This window comes from Nomascus leucogenys, chromosome 10 (genome assembly GCF_006542625.1).
Source record: "Nomascus leucogenys isolate Asia chromosome 10, Asia_NLE_v1, whole genome shotgun sequence".
NCBI lineage: Eukaryota > Metazoa > Chordata > Mammalia > Primates > Hylobatidae > Nomascus > Nomascus leucogenys.
In genome coordinates this window covers 53,526,879-53,545,562 of record NC_044390.1, presented here as the reverse complement: position 1 = coordinate 53,545,562, position 18,684 = coordinate 53,526,879, and the positions used below count along the sequence as shown (strand labels likewise).

The 18,684-nt window shown below is 51.3% G+C and overlaps 1 protein-coding gene across 7 annotated transcripts in view; it reads right to left on the bottom strand.

The window, feature by feature from the left end:
* UNC13A (unc-13 homolog A) overlaps positions 1–18,684 on the bottom strand; it is a 90,720-nt gene that overhangs the window by 30,995 nt on the left and 41,041 nt on the right. For 5 of the 7 annotated variants that reach the window (XM_030820459.1, XM_030820463.1, XM_030820464.1 and 2 more), the window contains 16 exons: positions 16,565–16,643; positions 16,395–16,400; positions 15,969–16,040; positions 15,488–15,707; positions 14,103–14,330; positions 12,836–12,977; positions 12,540–12,709; positions 9,702–9,817; positions 8,189–8,352; positions 7,316–7,466; positions 6,649–6,717; positions 6,245–6,334; positions 5,892–6,026; positions 3,073–3,206; positions 690–775; positions 370–496 (listed from right to left, as the gene is read on the bottom strand). In XM_030820459.1, coding sequence (XP_030676319.1) covers positions 370–496; positions 690–775; positions 3,073–3,206; positions 5,892–6,026; positions 6,245–6,334; positions 6,649–6,717; positions 7,316–7,466; positions 8,189–8,352; positions 9,702–9,817; positions 12,540–12,709; positions 12,836–12,977; positions 14,103–14,330; positions 15,488–15,707; positions 15,969–16,040; positions 16,395–16,400; positions 16,565–16,643 — 1,989 coding nt within the window. The remainder of the gene's footprint in view (positions 1–369; positions 497–689; positions 776–3,072; positions 3,207–5,891; positions 6,027–6,244; positions 6,335–6,648; positions 6,718–7,315; positions 7,467–8,188; positions 8,353–9,701; positions 9,818–12,539; positions 12,710–12,835; positions 12,978–14,102; positions 14,331–15,487; positions 15,708–15,968; positions 16,041–16,394; positions 16,401–16,564; positions 16,644–18,684) is intronic. The other 2 variants (XM_030820461.1, XM_030820465.1) reach the window with 1 other exon arrangement.

Sequence of the window (18,684 nt, the reverse complement as noted above, 5' to 3'; positions counted from 1 at the left end):
TCCTGCCTCAGCCTCCCAAATTGCCGGGACTACAGGCATGTGCCACCGTGCCTGGCCATTTGGCATCTTTAACTCTCCAATTTCTCCTCCGCAAAATAGGAATTAAAATAATCCCACCTTAACTCATAGAATTGTCAAAAGGATAAAATGAGAAAGTCACATGGTTCCTGTTGCTGTTATGACTATGAATTTTCTGGGCTATAAGGGTCAACTGCTCAATGGCTGGGAGTGGAGAACACTGGATTCAAGCCCCACCCGTGACCCTGATGCCCAGGTAACCCTGAGTAGGTCAGTCCTCCTCTCTGGCTTTCCTTCTAGCTGTCAGTGCTACAGTTCTGGCTTGGGTTGGGCCTGGGGCAGGGGACTTACGCAGGGTACTCAGGCACACGGTCCTTGAAGGCAGGAAGTTCTGTCACATACTCATTGTAGAGCCATTTCACCTTGAAGTGGAGGTTCATGTAGTCGGCACTCTTGCATAGACGATGCTTGTCGTGCTCTGGCCAGGGACAAAGAGGATGGCACAGCTGGAAGGGTCTGCCACCCTCTGTCTCGGCAGAGAGGCTGCCTACTCTGGCCATCACTGATGTCCGACTCAGGCATGAGGGTATAGGGCGCTCACAGCCTTGGAGGGGACACAGTAGAGCCACCTGGTGTGGCCAGGTTGGGGAACACTGGGGTGGGAAACTCACCCTCCATGGCATACTTCATGTCTTGGGCAAACAGATTCCACATCACTTCAGCGCTGATTTTACCCACATTCAGCTCCTGGGGAAACCTGGCGAAGTCGTGGAAGTATAAAACTTTGGCAGGCAGAAGGCAGATGGACGGGCTGCTTTGTCCTTCCCTGCCCCACGGGGGAGTGTAGGGTAGGGTAGAGGGATTTGGGTTCAGGTTCCCTCACAGCCACTGCTGACTGATTCTGCACTAAGGCTTTGCTTCTCTTTGAGCCTCCACCCACTCATCCATTTGTCCATTCATTCATTCATTCATTCATCCATTCATGCAACTATCCACCCATACACTCAACAACTCATTTATCTATTCTTCCATCCATCCATTCATCCATCCTTCCATCCATTCATTCACCCACTCATGCAACTATCCATCCATCCATGTACCCATCTATCTATTCATCCATCCACCCATTATCCACCCATCCAACCATCCCTTCATCAGTTCATTCACCCACTTATGCAACTATCTATCCATCCACCTACCCATCTATCTATTCATACATCCACCCATCCACCCACCCATCCCTCTTTCCATTCATTCACCTAATTATGCAACTATCCATCCATCTGTTCACCTATCCATCTATCTATTCATATCCATCCATCCATCCATCCATCCATCCCTCCATCCATTCATTCGCTCATTCATCCAACTATTCATCCATCCACTAACCACCCATCTATCTGTTCATCCATCTATCCCTCCACCCATTCATCCAACGATCCATCCATCCACCTACCCATCTATCTGTTCATCCATCCATCCTTCCATCATCCACCTATTTATCCATCCCTCTATCCACTTACCCACTCATACAACTATCCACCCATCCATTAAATGACCTATCTATCTATTCATCAATCCACCTGTCCGTCCATCCCTCTATCCATTTATTTACTCACTTATCCAGCTATCCACCCATCCATTTACCCATCCATCTGTCCATCCATCCATCCATTCCTTTTTTTTTTTTTAGAGATGGAGTCTCACTCTGTTACTCAGGCTGGAGTGCAGTGGTGCGATTTCAGCTCACTGCAACCTCCACCTCCTGGGTTCAAATGATTCCCGTGTCTCAGCCTCTCAAGTAGCTGGGACTACAGGCGCGAGCCACCATGCCCGGCTAATTTTTTGTATTTTTAGTAGAGACGGGGTTTTGCCATGTTGGCCAGGCTGGTCTCAAACTCCTGACCTCAAGTGATCCTTCTGCCTCGGCCTCCCAAAGTGCTAGGATTAAAAGCATGAGCCGCCACACTTGGCCTATCCGTTCCTTTATCCACGCAGTCATTCTTCTACCAATCTGTCTGTCCATCTGTTATTTATTTATTTATTTAGAGATGGAGTCTCACTCTGTCACCCCAGGCTGGAGTGCAGTGGTGCAACGTCGACTCACTGCAACCTCCGCCTCCCGGGTTCAAGCAATTCTCCTGCCTCAGCCTCCCAGTAGCTGGGATTACAGGCATGTACCACCACGCCTGGTTAATTTTTGTATTTTTAGTAAAGACAGGGTTTCACCATGTTGGCCAGGCTGGTCTCGAACTCCTGATCTCAAATGACCCACCCACCTTGGCCTCCCAAAGTGCTGGGATAACAGGCGTGAGCCACCTTGCCCGACCCCATCTGTTTATTAATCTATCCATTCATCCACCCACCCTTCAATCCATCCAAATCCCTGATCTTAATTCCCTAACCAGGATATGTTAACGCCCCAAAGCTAGAGTCCTTTCTAGCACTCATCTGGCAGAGAAATAGAACACAGTAGCTCATTCAGCTAACACAGATGAAAATTCTACAGACATATAAATCCACAAATGAAAACTGTGCACATATTCACACACAATACACAATATTGTATATTGTACAATATTGTATGTTGAAGTGCATTCAACAATTTTACACATAATATAAAATAAACCCAAAACCCATTGATCACAACAATATACAAAATTACTTACATCCATACATGTAAGATATAATGCAATTTAAATGTACGATATGTATTAAGGTAGGACATAGTAATACTTGAACAACATTACTATTAATTAACCTACACACACATACAAAATTATACACATATATACACACTGTTATTCACGCAAATGAATACATACAAAATACATGTCTGATTATACCAGTGATTGTGAACATACACATGATTTTATGTTTATGTTTGCAAATTATACCTATATTTGAATTTCGCACAGGCGCAATCAGACCCACAATTACTCCCAGGTGCACATTTGTGTGATTAAACAAAATCATCTTGACACACAAGACACAATGTTGTATACGTACACGTGATGACACCCAGATAATTAACTGCACAGATACGCAACTCACTGGTTGAGGCAGGGAGTGTAGGAATTCTTGTCTTCCTCAATGATGGACACTATGAGGGTAATCAGCTTGGACCAGAAGTCAAGGTTCTTGATGCTGGGCCCCTGTTCCTCTGGGGGAACCTCCCCCTTCTTGGCCTGAAATGGATAGTGGAGACCTCGGTTATAGGGGGTCCAGAGGTTGGTGCCTCGGTCAGTTTATTATTGAAGAACAAGAGGTTTTTGAGGAATGCGTCCCATTATCATGTATATGGTTCAGGTAAGAAGTCTATAGAGAGAGGAATTGAACTCACAAACTGGCCCAAACAGAGCTCATGTCAATGCAGCTTGATAAAGCTTAAGATTTTTAGACTCCACTCTAAAACTGAATGGAAATAAATGAAACCAAATTTAGTTGAACAAACCCAGCTCCACGAAACCAAATGGAAATGAAATGAATGCAAATTAAGCCCACTTAGCTTAACGGAAGTAAGTTTTTCCTCAGAGTTAGATCAATGGAATTGAACTTGGGCCAATTACACTGAATGGAGTGCAATTCAACCTAACTGGATTGAATTAAACTCAAATGAACTCCATTGGATTGAACCTAATCAACTCGTCCAAGATCAACATCAACCCAAATCAAAATAATGGAAATAAATCCACTCAAACTCAACTCTACCCAAGTCAATCCAATCCAAGTCTACCTATCTAAAGCCAACCTAACATACTCAGGGCAATTCAACCCAACTTTTGTTAATCAATGGAAATGAGTGTAATCAGCTGAAATTAGCCCAATTCAATCCAATTCAACTGAAATCAATTGCATCTAATCCAACAACCCAGTTCATCCTAACTCAAGACAATTTAACCCAGTTGAGAACAACTTGATTTGAATGTAAATGAACTAAATGGAAATGAATGAATTTGTACTCAATACAACTCAATGCAATCAACCAACTTGTTCTGCTCACTATTTTTTTTTTTTCTTTCAAGAGACAGGGTCTCATTCTGTCACCCAGGCTGGAGGGCAGTGGTGCAATCATGGCTTACCATAGACTCGAACTCCTGGGCTCAAGTGATCCTCCCACCTCAACCTCCAAAGTAGCCAGGACTACAGGTGTGCCACCACACCTGGCTAATTTTTGTATATTTTGCAAAGATAGGGTCTCACTATGTTGCCCAAACTGGTCTCGAGCTCCTGGCCTCAAGGGATCCTCCTGCCTCAGCCTCCCAAAGTGCTGACATTACAGGTGTGGGCCACTGAGCCCAGCCTGGCTCACTAATTTGTCAAGAACAATTTTTTTTTTTTTTTGAGACGGAGTCTCGCTCTGTCACCCAGTCTGGAGTGCAGTGATGCGATCTCGGCTCACTGCAAGCTCTGCCTCCCAGGTTCACACCATTCTCCTGCCTCAGCCTCCCAAGTAGCTGGGACTACAGGTGCCCGCCACCACGCCCAGCTAATTTTTTTGTATTTTTAGTAGAGATGGGGTTTCACTGTGTTAGCCAGGATGGTCTCGATCTCCTGACCTCGTGATCTGCCCACCTTGGCCTCTCAAAGTGCTGGGATTACAGGCGTGAGCCACTGCGCCCAGCCATCAAGAACAATTTTAACTTAAGTCAACCAAATAGAAATAAATATAACTAAACTGATTATGGTTGAACTAAACAATATAATTTAATCCAGTTCACCTCAACTCAATTCAAATGAGAGCGAGACTGACTCCAACTCTAGTCAACTGAATGTAAAGGAACAGAATGAAATCAAATTGAACTGAACACAGCTTATGTGTTATATCCTATCAGAACCTGGGTTGGGGCTGCCTCCAGCTCCCACAGCCTCCTGAGATCCCACTATCTCAATACTAACCATCCCTGTTTGTAAATTTCCAGTTTGTACATCTTTCCCTCATAATAGGCTATAAGTTCCTTACAGGTGGTGGCTCATGCCTGTAATCCCAGCACTTTGGGAGGCTGAGGCAGGAGGATCACTTGAGCCCAGGAGATCAGCCTGGGCAACATAGTGAGATGCCATCTCTACAAAAATACGAAAACTAGCCTGCCATGGTGGTGCGTGCCTATAGTCCCAGCTACTTGGGAGGCTGCGGTGGGAGGATCACTTGAGCCTGGGTGGTTGAGGCTGCAGTGAGCCATGATTGCATCACTGCACTCCAGCCTGGGCAACAGAGTGAGACCCCATCTCAAAATAAATAAATAAATAAATAAATAAATAAATAAATAAATAAATACAATTTAACTCAACATTTACTGAACAGTGACTGTATGCCAGACATAAATTTTTATGCCAGGCTGGGCGTGGTGGCTCACGCCTATAATCTCAGTACTTTGGGAGGCCGAGGCAGGTGGATCACCTGAGGTCAAGGAGTTCGAGACCAGCCTGGCCAACATGGTGAAACCCTGTTTTTACTAAAAATACAAAAAATTAGTTAGGCGTGGTGGTGGGCACCTGTAATCCCAGCTCCTCGGGAGTCTGAGGCAAGAGAATTGTTTAAACCTGGGAGGTGGAGGTTGCAGTGAGCTGAGATCATGCCACTGCACTCCAGCCTGGGTAGCAAGAGTGAAACTTCATCTCAAAAAAAAAAATTTTTTTTATGTCAAACTCAACTACGCAACCAAGTGTACTGAGTGCTGACTATATTGTACCTAAACTTAGAGCTCATGAACTCTTCTCCCTAATCCTGAGATGTGGATTAATGACCCCATTTCATAGAAGAAGATACTGAGGTTCAGAAGAGTTAAATCCCTCGGGAAGGGGCAGTGCTGGCACTTAAGCCTGTGTCTAGTTGGTATCACTGTTCCCTTCTGACCCATCTGGAGTCTCACCGGGTCTGTCTGATACTCCCGGCTGTAGAGTTCATGGCAGTTGTTGAAGATGTACTCGTAGGTAGAATTAAGGCAGGCTTTCACACAGTCCTTCACCACCTGGCTGGCTCGGGGCGGGCTCTGGAGTTCTTGTACCTGAAGGGAGGGATAGAGGCATAGGCGGCCACAGCTGCGACAGGAGGTCCCCAGGAAGTGACTGGGAGTCATTTTAGGTTTAAGGAAATGAAGTGGTATGAAGGGAGAAGGTTACTGAGAAAGGCTGCCACTCTCCAGGAGGAATGTCACTTATCCTGGGAGCTGGGAATCCTAGAAAAGCCTCCTTGGAGAGCAAAGGCAACTGGATCCTTTCCTACCTTCATCCGAAAGAAGGTGATGCTGGTGAGAAGGTCCACAGTGGATTTGAGGTCCTGGAGTCTCTCTGGGCTGCTGGCTGGGAAGTTATTCTGTTGGGAGCAGGAAGAGAAGTAGGGTTATGGAAGAAGGCTTGGGGAGAATGGGAGGCTGCTTTTCAGAGGGACACAAAGGCTCCCCAGTTTCAGGCTGGGGGTTGATTAGAGCACCTCGAAGCAACTGGGTATCTGCTTGGATGCACCAAACACATTACGGCAGGTAGTGCCCGTGCAGGTGCACATATGCCGGAGGAACACATCGTACATGCGAAGATGGGTCCTCCCATGCACACACCTGCTGGTAGCTTTCCCCTCCAGGCACACACACATGCACCGGGTGAGCAAATCCTCATGCGCGCACTTCCTACCCGGTACATGGAAAGGTCAATCCGCAGAGAGTTATGCAGCTGGTCCAGGAGTTTCACGAAGCGCTCTTTCTGAGGAGGAAGGGGAGGAGGGAGGATGGATGGAGGCAGGGCATGGCCGCCATACTAGCTGAGCACCTACTGTACAGTAAGTATACCTCATCCACAACCCTTATAATGTCCATTTCCATTCTATAGCTTTTTTTTTTTTTGAGACAGAGTCTCGCTCTGTTGCCTAGGCTGGAGTGTAATGGCGCTGTCTCAGCTCACTGCAACCTCCGACTCCCAGGCTCAAACAATTCTCCTGCCTCAGCCTCCCACGTAGCTGGGACTACAGGCACAGGCCACCACACCCGGCTAATTTTCTTTTGGATTTTTAGTAGAGAAGGGTTTTCACCATGTTGGCCAGGCTGGTCTCGAACTCCTGGCCTCAAGTGATTCTCCAGCCTTGGCCTCCCAAAGTGCTGGGATTACAGGCATGAGCCACTGCACCTGGCCTCCATTCTATAGCATTCCACAGAGGAATAAATGGAGGCTCAGAGACGGGAAGTGACTGGTGGAAAGTCACACAGCAGTCTGGTCTAGATTGGGGACCCAGGAGTCACATCAGATCTGACCAGCATAAAGTTGGGCTCTCCCTCATTCTCCAGTCCCGGTCCCCAGGACTGACCCCAAAGTTGGAGGCGGCGAAGCGGTCGGAGGCAGACACGTTGGTGGAGGCGGTGGTGTGCGCGTAGTAGGCATTGATGTTGGCGAGCAGGGTGCTCATGACGGCGGGCACCCCCGGGCACATATACTTGGAGGAGAGGCAGGCAAAGTGGCTGGAGAGAGGGAGCAGGAGGCACTGGGCCAGGGGTCCAGCCGGGATGAACCAAGATCCCCCCAGAACGCCTCCATCTGTAAGTGGGTCTCCGTCACCTCCCAAACCATCCCCTGCCTGATTCTGTCCTTTGGGTCTCTGCATCTCCTCCCCCCTCCATCTTTATATCCATTTGAGTTGCTCTAACGCTGCTTCTTGTTTTTTTTTTTTTTTTTTTTTTTTTTTTTGAGATGGAGTCTCACTCTGTCACCCAGGCTGGAGTTCAGTGGTGCAATCTTGGCTCACTGCAACCTCTGCTCCCCGGGTTCAAGCGATTCTCCCACCCTAACCTCCCAAGTAGCTGGGATTACAGGCGCACACCACCACACCTGGATAACTTTTGTATTTTTAGTAGAGACGGAGTTTCACTATGTTGGCCAAGCTGGTCTTGAACTCCTGGATCTGGAGTGATCCGCCCACCTCGGCCTCCTAAAGTGCTGGGATTACAGGCTTGAGCCACTGTGCCCAGCCTCTGTCTCTGCTTCTAAGTCTTCCCTCTCTTCCATCTCACTCCAGGTGTCAATCACAGTGCTCTCCTGATCTCCAGGGGAATTACAGAACCCCCCACCACCACGTCCACTTCCTCTCTGGGTCGTCCCCCTGAGAATCCCTCCCACCCCAGATCTGCCAGTGCCCACTTGGTGACCTCCCTCTTGTTTCCTGCACCCCAGCCTGCAGCCTCACGTCATGGCTTGGTAGATGGACTCGACGCCGTAGCGCATGGCAAACTCGTCCACAATCTCCTGGGCTGTCTCATCGTAGTAAACCTTCCAGGCATCGTCACCCTTGGCATCCGGGATCTTCACGACCCCATTGTTCTGCACGTCGGTCACAAAGTGGAACAGGTTCTGCCACCATGGGAGAGAAAGTGTCATGCAAGGGGTCGCCGGGGGTCAGAGGTCCCAGGGTCTGGGGCAGCTTATATCATCCATCTGCCTGTTTATTCATTAATTCATTCATCTACTCTTTTATCCATCCACACACCCACCCATCTAACTACCCCAAATTTCACCCATTCACTCTTCCAACTTTTCAGTAATTCAACCACCCATCCATCCATCCATCCATCCATCCATCCATCCATCCATCCACCCATCCCATACATTGATCTGCAACTTAATCCACCTATCCAATCATTCATTCTTTCATACAACCAACCATCCATCCACCCATCAATTTATCCAACCATCCATCTATTTTTCATCTGTCCACCAACTACTCACAACCATCCATCTAAATATTCAGAAATTATGAATCCACTTATCAATACTTGCAATAGTTCAACCACACATTCTTCCATTCATCCACCCACCCATTCATCCACCCACCCATTCATCCATTTGTCCATCTGCCTGTACATCCATCCATCCATCCATCCATCCATCCATCCATCCATCCATCCATCCATCTACCTATCTACCCATCTGACTATCAACAAATTCACCTATCTACCCAATCTTCCTTCTAATAACTCAACCACACTTCCATCCATCCCATCCAATACAACTTAATCTGCTCATCCAACATCTCATCTATCCACCCAGTCAATCATCTATCCAGCAATCCATCTATCCACTCATCAAGTTATCCATCCATCATCCATCTATACTCATCCATCATCTAACAATTACCCCCAAATTCACCCACCCATATATCTATACTTTCAATAGTTCAATCATGTATCCATCCATCTGTCCATCCATCCATCATCCATCTAGCCACGAATCTATCCACCAACTCATCCATCTATCCATCCAGGTACTCACCCATCTCTCCATCCATCCTTTTATCTATTCATCACTCATTCATCTATTCAATCATTCATTCATTCATTTACCAGCATTCATTCAACAAACTAGTTCCTGGGGATAGAGTTCTTTCCAGGAACCCCAGGCAGCTGGAAGAGACATATCCAGACACAAACAGCCCAATACTGAGTGGTTAGGGCTGGAATAGAAGGAAGAACCTGATGGTGAGTAGTGAGAGTCAACCTGGAGGCCAAGGTGGGCTTCCCAGAGGAGGCAACCTGAATCTGGACTTCGATGGATAGGGAGGAGTTTTCTACATAAAGGGAATGGCATGGCGCGCAGTCTCAGAGGGCCAGGAGAGTGTGGATAGTGTGGCCAGAAAGAGGAAGAGCTGGGCAGGGAGATGGTGAGTGGAAGTGACATGGGAGGGGCAGAGCAATGACGCTCACCTCATGCAGACAGGTGTACTGGACATGGTACGGGGCCACCTTCTCCTCGCCTTTGATCTCCACACTGATGTGGAGCCGGATGGCACCCGACACAGCAGATTTGTCAGTTCGCTTGTCTGCAGGGCAGAAAAAGATGACAGTGTCAGAACTTCCCACTATAGCAGTGGGCAATTTTTTTTTTCTTTTCTTTTTTCTTTTTTTTTTTTTTTTTTGAGATGGAGTCTTGCTCTTGTCACCCAGGCTGGAGTGCAGTGGCACGATCTCAGCTCACTGCAACTTCCACCTCCTGGATTCAAGTGATTCTCCTGTCTCAGCCTCCCAACTGGCTGGAATTACAGGTGCCTGCCACCGTGCCCAGCTAATTTTTGTACTTTTAGTAGAGACGGGGTTTCACCATGTTGGCCAGGCTGGTCTCGAACTCCTTACCTCAGGTGATCCACCTGCCTCAGCCTCCCAAAGTGCTGGGATTACAGGCGTGAGTCACTGCGCCCGGCCAGTGGTGGGCAAATTTTTTTTTTTTTGAGATCTGTCATCCAGGTTGGAGTGCAGTGGTGCAATCTTGGCTCACTACTATCTCCACCTCCTGGGTTCAAGCAATTGTCTTGCCTCAGCCTCCCAAGTAGCTGGGACTACAGACGCGTGCCATCACACCCACCTAATTTTTTATTTTTAGTAGAGATGAGGTTTCACCATGTTGGCCAGGCTGGTCTCAAACTCCTGACCTCAGGTGATCCGCCCGCCTCGGCCTCCCAAGGCAATTTTTAATAGATGCACGATTCGGTAGTCCTCCCAGGCTTCCTGAAACTAAGGCTTTGGAGTCTCTCTTCTGATTGGCTCCCTAGGCTTGAGTCTCCCTGCCTAGGCTAGAATTCCTTAAGCCCTGTCTCTTCCTTCAAACAAGGATCCCAGATCTTGCTTCTTCACTCAGATTAAGCTCCTGGCTATGTGCCTCCCTCCTTAGACTAGCAGCCCTAGGCCCCGCTTCTTTCCCAGTCTGAGCTCCCAGGCCCTGCCTCCCCCATCAGATCATGCTCCCCGGAGACTACACATCTTAGACACAGTTCCTGCGTCTGTGCCTCTCTCCTTAGACTAGGACCCCCTGGTCTTGTCTCCCACCTCCCCCATCAGAATGGGATATCTAGATGTCCTCCAATCTAAGAGGTTTCCAGGCTCTGCTCACCTCTTTCAAGCTGGGTCCTTTCTACCCCCTCAGATTAGGCTCATACACCCTGCTTCCTCCATTAGATTGGACTCCCCAGATTCTACTCAACTTCTTTACACAGGGGTCTTTGATCTGTAGCAGCCATCTCAGATTAGGATTCCCAAACAACACTTCCCTCTTTAGACTGGATTCTTTTCTTGTGGTGGGGGGTCGGGGGCACACAGAGTCTCACTCTGCCGCCCAGGCTGGAGTGCCGTGGCATGATCATAGCTCACCGCAGCTTCAACCTCCCAGGCACAAATGATGCTCAGCCTCCCAAGTGGCTGGGACTACAGGCACGCGTCACCACACCCAGCTATTTTTTTTTTTTTTTTTTTATGGAGACAAAGACCTTGCTATGTTGCCCAGGCTGGTCTCGAACTCCTGGGCTCAAGTGATCCTCCCAGCTCAGCCACCCAACCAATATGTCGGGATAACAGGTGGGAGCCACCATGCCCAGCCTGGATTCCATGTTTTTTTCTTTTTCTTTCTTTTTTTTTTTTGAGACGGAGTCTCCCTTTGTTGCCCAGGCTGGAGTGCAGTGGCTTGATCTCGTCATGTTGGACAATCTGGTCTCAGACTCCTGACCTCAAGTGATCTGCCTGCCTCAGCCGTCCCAAACTGTTGGGATCATAGGCGTGAGACACTGCATCTAGCCATATTTGTTTTTTGAGAAAGGGTCTCACTCTGTTCCCTGGGCTGGAGTGCAGCAGTGTGATCACAGCTCACTGCAGCCTTTACCTCTCTGGCTCAGGTGATCCTCCCACCTTAGCCTCCAGAGTAGGTGGGATCACAGGTAAGTGTCACCCTGCCTAGCTAATTTTTGTATCTTTTATAGAGATGGGGTTTCACTATGTTGCCCAGGCTGGTCTTGAACTCCTGGACTCAAGTGATTGGCCTGCCTCAGCCTCCTAAAGTGATAGGATTACAGAAGTGAGCCACTGCCCGGCGCCCCCAGCCTGGATTCTTTTTTTTTTTTTTTTTTTTCTGAGTGGGAGTTTTGCTCTTGTTGCCCAGGCTGGAGTGCAGTGGCGCAGTCTCAGCTCACTGCATCCTCAGCTTCCTGGGTTCAAGCGATTCTCCTGCCTCAGCCTCCCAAGTAGCTGGGACTACAGGCACCCACCACCACGCCTGGCTAATTTTTGTATTTTTAGTGGAGACGGGGTTTCACCATGTTAGCCTGGCTGGTCTTGAACTCCTGACCTCATGTGATCTGCCTGCCTCAGCCTCCCAAAGTGCTGGGATTACAGGCGTGAGCCACCATACCTGGCCCCAGCCTGGATTCTTAAAGCTCAATCTTCTTTCTTAGATTTAGTTCCTAGGTCTCTGTCTCTCCCCTCAGACCAGGATTCCCAGTTCTTGCTGCTTGCCTCCTCCATTAGACTGGAACATGGAGATTCTGTCCCCACCCTCCCTCCTAAGCTGAACTAAGAGGTTCCTGGGCTCTGCTTACCCTCCTGTTCTGGGTGCTTCCTGCTCCCATCAAACTGGGCTCCTAGACCCTGCCTCCCCCATCAGATTATGCTCCTCGACCAAACTCCTCCTGAGAACACATCTCTCTGCTCTTCGTGGGCTCCATCCTCTGGCTGGATCCCTGGGGCCCGTCCCCACCCCCTTCAGAACCCAGCTTCTCTCACCCAGGTTGTACCACACGTCCATCTCGCCGCTGAGCGTCCGCACCTCAATGATCGTCTGCCCCAGGAAATCGTCAGATTCCCTCTTGAACCTCTGTTTCACGCGGGATTTGATGTCATCATCCTCGTCCCAGACGCGCACCTTGATGCGGTCAGAGGAATTGTGACATTCACTGTGGCGGGAGGAGGAGGCAGAGGCAATGGTCAGGCAGCCAGTGTGAGTCCTGTCCTTGGAGCCCTCTTTTGGCTGCCCCAGCAGGGTGCCCCACACGGGGCCAGGGACCCAGCCAGGCACTTACAAGTGGAAATTCTCCTCCCACACTGGGTTGAGGTTCCCATAGATGGTTTTTGTCCGTTTCTTGGTCTTCCCGACCTGGACGGTGACATAGGGGTCACTGGATCCCGTCTTGTCCTTTGCCTGCAAGCCCTGGGCGCAGACCACTGGAAGACAGAGAGGGCATACACAGGTGTGCACTCAGGAAGCAAGGCATGCTGGAGACAGTCACTGCCACACGCTGCAGGCTGATAATTGGGACACCTGCAGCATGGCTGGAGAGCAATGACAGGGCACGCTGGGCTTGCCAGAGACGTTGTTTGTTTGTTTTTGAGACAGTTTTGCTCGTTGCCCAGGCTGGAGTGCAACCTCCGCCTCTCGGGTTCAAGCAATTCTCCTGCCTCAGCCTCCCAAGCAGCTGGGATTACCGGCACATGCCACCCCATCCAGCTAATTGTTTTGCATTTTTAGTAGAGATGGGGTTTCACCATGTTGGCCAGGTCGGTCTCGAATTCCTGACCTCAGGTGATCCGCCTGCCTCAGCCTCAGCCTCCCAAAGTGCTGGGAAGCAGCCCCCAAATCATGATGGATGGGAAGGTGCCCCAGCTGCCTTGCGCATGGGTGGGACCTCTTTCAGGTGTGAACTCCCTGAGGTCAGACACAAGAACCCATTGCCCCTGAGATCTCCTGCTCTTTGGCGCCCCCTGCAGGGTGGCGCCTTCCCTCCCTGACTCACCACCCCAGCTCCGTCCTGGGGTCACTTCCTGGATAACCCACATAACCTGAAATCTTCATCCTCAGGTCTGTTTATGGGGAAACCCACATGAGGCTGGGTGTGGAGAAATGCCAGTATCCTCGCCCCTGAGTGGGGCCACACTGAGCTGCATCCTCGACGTCGTCCCCAATAGCCCCAGGATGGGCTGAGCCCGTTGCCCACAGCATTGTCTGCTCAACGGCATCTCCTTCAGGACTCCTTCCATCCCTGTCTCAAGTCCTTGCCCCTCACCAGGACTTTCTGGGGTCACTTTCCAGATAAACCATGCACCCTCAATTCCTCTTCTTGGAGTCTCATTCTGGAGAGCACCATCCAAGACGCATCCAGATACAGTGCCATGAACAGGCGTTTGGAGGCATGCATGTCCCCCCATATGCGTGCACACACGGAGATGAGATGGAATGCACGAGACCGAGTGCACGCTGCAAAGGAGAGGGACCCGGCCATGGGACAGGGCATGAGACAGGTCTCAGAGGGTGGAGAAGGAGGGGCCTTGTGGCGGCCCACGCCCCCTCACCGGTGATGCTGATCTTGGCGGACCACTTGGACGTGCCGTCCAGCACACTCTGCTTGACCGCCTTCATCTGCTGCGTGTGCGCCGTCTTGGTCACCGCGAAGATCTCCTGGATGAGCTCGAAGATCTCGGGCTTGTTGCGCTCCCGGATCTTCATGCGGTCCTTGAGCACCATGATGATGTTCTGCGTCCGGTCCTCCGCCCCGTGCTTGGAGCTCTTCTCCGCAGCCCCTGAGGACGCCCGAGGCCAGCGCTGACCCCAGCGCGCCCTGCCTAGTGGCCCCTCACCAAGGCGAGAGCCCCGCCCCCACTCATCAACCGCGGGGACTCAGGTGTCACCCCCTGAAGCTGGTTTCCTACCTGCTCTCTGTACCCCACCCAGCCCCTTCACCCTTCCACCTCCTCTCGGAGCCATGCTCCTCTGAGTCCCCATGTCCCTGCATCGTGCCCTTCTCTGGCCCCCACCCCTTGGAGTCCCCACAGGTTTTTGGAGCCCCACCCCTCTAAGGCCTCTTCCCTAAGCCCCACCCCTCTGCGTCCCCGCCCCCTCTCTGCATCCCACCCCTCTGAGTCCCCGCCCCCCCTCTGCGTCCCACCCCTCTGAGTCCCCGCCCCCCCTCTGCGTCCCACCCGAGTCCCCGCCCCCTCTCTGCATCCCACCCCTCTGAGTCCCCGCCCCCCCTCTACGTCCCACCCCTCTGAGTACCCGCCCCTTCTCTGAGCACCACTCCTCTGGGTCACGGCCCCTTCTCTAAGCCCCACCCCTTTGAGTCCCTGCCCCCTCTCTGAACCCCACCCCTCTGAGTCCCAGTCCCCTCTGAGTCCCACCCCTCTGAGTCCCGCTGCCTCTCTGAGCTCCACTCCTCTGAATGCCCTCCCCGTCTCTGATCTCCACCCCTGCGAGTCCCCTCCACATTCCTGAGCCCCTTCCTTCTCTCAGACCCCTCCCTTTCTCTTGGTCCCACCTCCTCTGAGTCCCCTCCCCCTTCCAAGCCCCCTCCTCCACAGTCCTCTCGCAGTCTGAACCCCTTCCCTCTCTGAGCCCCTCTTCCTCTCAGAGCTACCCCTAGCTAACCCATTTTATCCAGGGGAGCTGCCTCTTCTCACTAAGCCTGTCCTTTGCACAACCTAGCTAGTCCCTGAGCCCTGCCCCACCCGTCTCTGACACCCTCACAGCTTCTTTCCCCATCCCTCGACCCCCTAGCCCTTCCCCCAGGGAGTCCTGCCCCTTTAACCCCACCCCTCCCTTTCAGCGAGTCCCTCCCCTGCCTCACGACGCCCCGCCCCTTGCCCCGCCCCATGGTGCCCCACCCATCGCTTTGCCCTTCAGCCTTTCCCCAGAAGCAAGCCCCGGGGCTCCCCACGCCAACCCGTGGCCCTGCGCTCACGCTGCAGGCAGTCGGCGTTGAGCAGGTCCTGGCACTTCTCATGGCACTTGACACCGCATTCGGTGCAGCGCATGCCCTGCCTCGCGATGCCCCACAGCAGCCCCTCGCACTCGTAGCAGTAGGTGGGCGTGGTGGCCGTCCACACTTCGAAGTTGTGTGGCGTCGTGCACGAGATGGGGTAGATTAAGGCTTGCAGGGTCTTCTTGTAAACGTGGTTTTTCTGCAGGGAGGGATGGGGTGCGGTTTGGGGGGGCCTAACCTGGCGCTGTCCCTGTCCTGCCCCACTCCACCCCAGCACTGAGCGCCATAAAGTCTCAGGCCCTCCCCTGCCTCCACGCTGTCGGAATCCACGCTGCCATCTGCCAGTCTGTGTCACACACACACCCTTCCTCTTCCCGGGGACCCACAGAGGCTTGGACAATTCCAGAAGCTCCTAGCCCAGTCCATCCCTGACCCAGGGAAAAAGAGGTGCCCCACGCACCAGCTCCTCGTTGTTCAACGTGCTGGAGGCCAAGGCCGAGGTGATGCCCGCTTTCCTGGACTGGACCAGGGACTAGGGAGGTCACAGAAGAGGGAGTCGGGGGGTTGATATCCATGAGATCACCAAGAGGAGAGTTCACAGCCACAGATGGGGCCAGCAGCCACATTTTGGAGCCACAACCGCAAATTGGAAACAGGTCACCGACAGCATCCGGGCCAGACCCAGCAAAGAATTAGGAAGTGACAGAGGCTTTGAGTTAGAAGGGACCCTGGAAAGTGAGCAGCCCCACACCCCTGACTCACAGCATCCAACACAGTGGGACATGGCAAGGTTCCCCCAGAATCCATGAATTGGGGGCCTGTTAGAAGATCTCAGTGGGGGAGTTTGGGGAGAAGATCCCAAGGGGCCCATGTCACCATCACTCACCATGGCCTGAAGTGTCCACGCAGCACGTGGGGGTAGAAATCAGACTACGTTAGTCTCAGAGAATGCCTAGCTGGCCCCCAACCCCAGGTTGACCATGGGCAGTTCCACAGGTTGTGCACTGCTTATAGCAGGCCTGCTCTGCTCAGGAAGTAAAAGGCAAGGGTGCTTACCAGGTCGCTCACGAGTGGGATAGGTTTCCTCTTGCGGATGTCTGGCATGCTGTCGATGATGATGAGACCACCCCCTGGGCTGAAAGACACAGAGGGACATTGAGGGCCCAGATGTCCCTATTCCTCACATAGAGCCCTGGGGAGAACATTCAACCTCCCCAGGTGTTAAGCGGTTGAATTGGGTCCCGCAAAAAAAGATATGTTGATACCCTAACCCCCACTACCTCAGAAGGTGATCTTATTTGGAAACGGGGTTGTCACAGATGTAATTAGTTAAGATAAGGTCATACTGGAGTAGGGTAGACACTTAATCTAATATGATTGGTGTCCTTAGAAGAAGAGATACATGGGGAGAAAGTGGCTCTGTGACAGCAGAGGCAGAGAGTGACTATCTACAAACCAGTACTCGGGGGCCAAGGAATTCAAGCAAACTAGAAGCTAGAAGAGGCAGGGGAGGAATTCTCTTCTACAGATTTCAGAGGGAGCGTGGCCCTACCAATGCCTTGATTTCAGACTTCTGGCCTCCAGAACTGTGAGAGAATACATTGCTGTGGTTTTAAGCCACCCGTCTGTGGTGCTTTGTGATAGCAGTCCTAAGAAATGGAGACACCAGGCCTCAACCTCCTCATCTGAAAAATGGGGAGATGATGTAGTTGCCCACCTTGAATGAAAACGTGAATTAAGGCAAATCTAAACAATATACTAAAATATAAACGTGGCCGGGAGTGGTGGCTTACGCCTGTAATCCCACCACTTTGGGAGGCCGAGGCGGGCGGGTCACCTGAGGTTAGGAGTTTGAGACCGGCCTGACCAACATGGCAAAACCCCGTCTCTACTAAAAATAAAAAAATTAGCCAGGTGTAGTGGTGCATGCCTGTAATCCCAGCTACTCAGGAGACTAAGGCAGGAGAATTGCTTGAACCCGGGAGGTAGAGGTTGTAGAGTCGAGATCGTGCCACTGCAATCCAGCCTGGGTGACAAAGCGAGACTCTGTATCAAAAATAAAATAAAAAATACTAATAAAATAAAAATGAAACCTTTCTTGGCTCACTGCAACCTCCGCCTCCCAGGTTTAAGCGATTCTCCTGCCTCAGCTCCCCAAGTAGCTGGGATTACAGGTGCCCACCACCACCACGCCTGGCTAATTTTTGTATGTTTTTTTTTTTTTTTTTGAGACGGAGTCTTTCTCTGTCCCCCAGGCTGGAGTGCAGTGGCGCGATCTCGGCTCACTGCAAGCTCCATCTCCCGGGTTCACGCCATTCTCCTGCCTCAGCCTCCTGAGTAGCTGGGACTACAGGCGCCCGCCAACACGCCCGGCTAATTTTTTGTATTTTTAGTAGAGACGGGGTTTCACCGTGTTACCCAGGATGGTCTCGATCTCCTGACCTCGTGATCTGCCCGCCTCGGCCTCCCAAAGTGCTGGGATTACAGGCTTGAGCCACCGCGCCCGTCCAATTTTTGTATGTTTAGTAGAAACAAGGGTTCACCATGTTGGCCAGGCTGGTCTCGAACTCCTGACCTCAGGCGATCCGCCCACCTTGGCCTCCCAAAGTGCTGAGATTACAGGCATGAGCAACCATGCCCAGCCTTCTTTTGAGACAAGATCTCACTCTTGTCACCCAGGCTGGAGTGCAGTGGCACACTCACAGCTCACTGTAGCCTCCACCTCCTGGGCTACAGCAATCCTCCTACCTCAGCCTCCTGAGTAGCTGGGACCACAGGTGTACGCCAACACACCCAGCTAATTTTTTTGTTTTGTTTTGTTTTGTTTTTGTTTTTGAGATGGAGTTTCGGTCTGTCACCCAGGCTGGAGTGCAGTGGCGCTATCTCAGCTCACTGCAAGCTCCGCCTCCCGGGTTCATGCCATTCTCCTGCCTCAGCCTCTCCGAGTAGCTGGGACTACAGGCACCCACCACCACGCCCAGCTAATTTTTTTGTATTTTTAGTAAAGACGGGGTTTCACCGTGGTCTTGATCTCCTGACCTCGTGATCCGCCCGCCTGGGCCTCCCAAAGTGCTGGGATTACAAGCGTGAGCCACCACGCCCGGCCAGCAATGGCATGATCTTGGCTCACTGCAACCTCTGCCTCCTGGGTTCAAGCAATTCTCCTATCTCAGCCT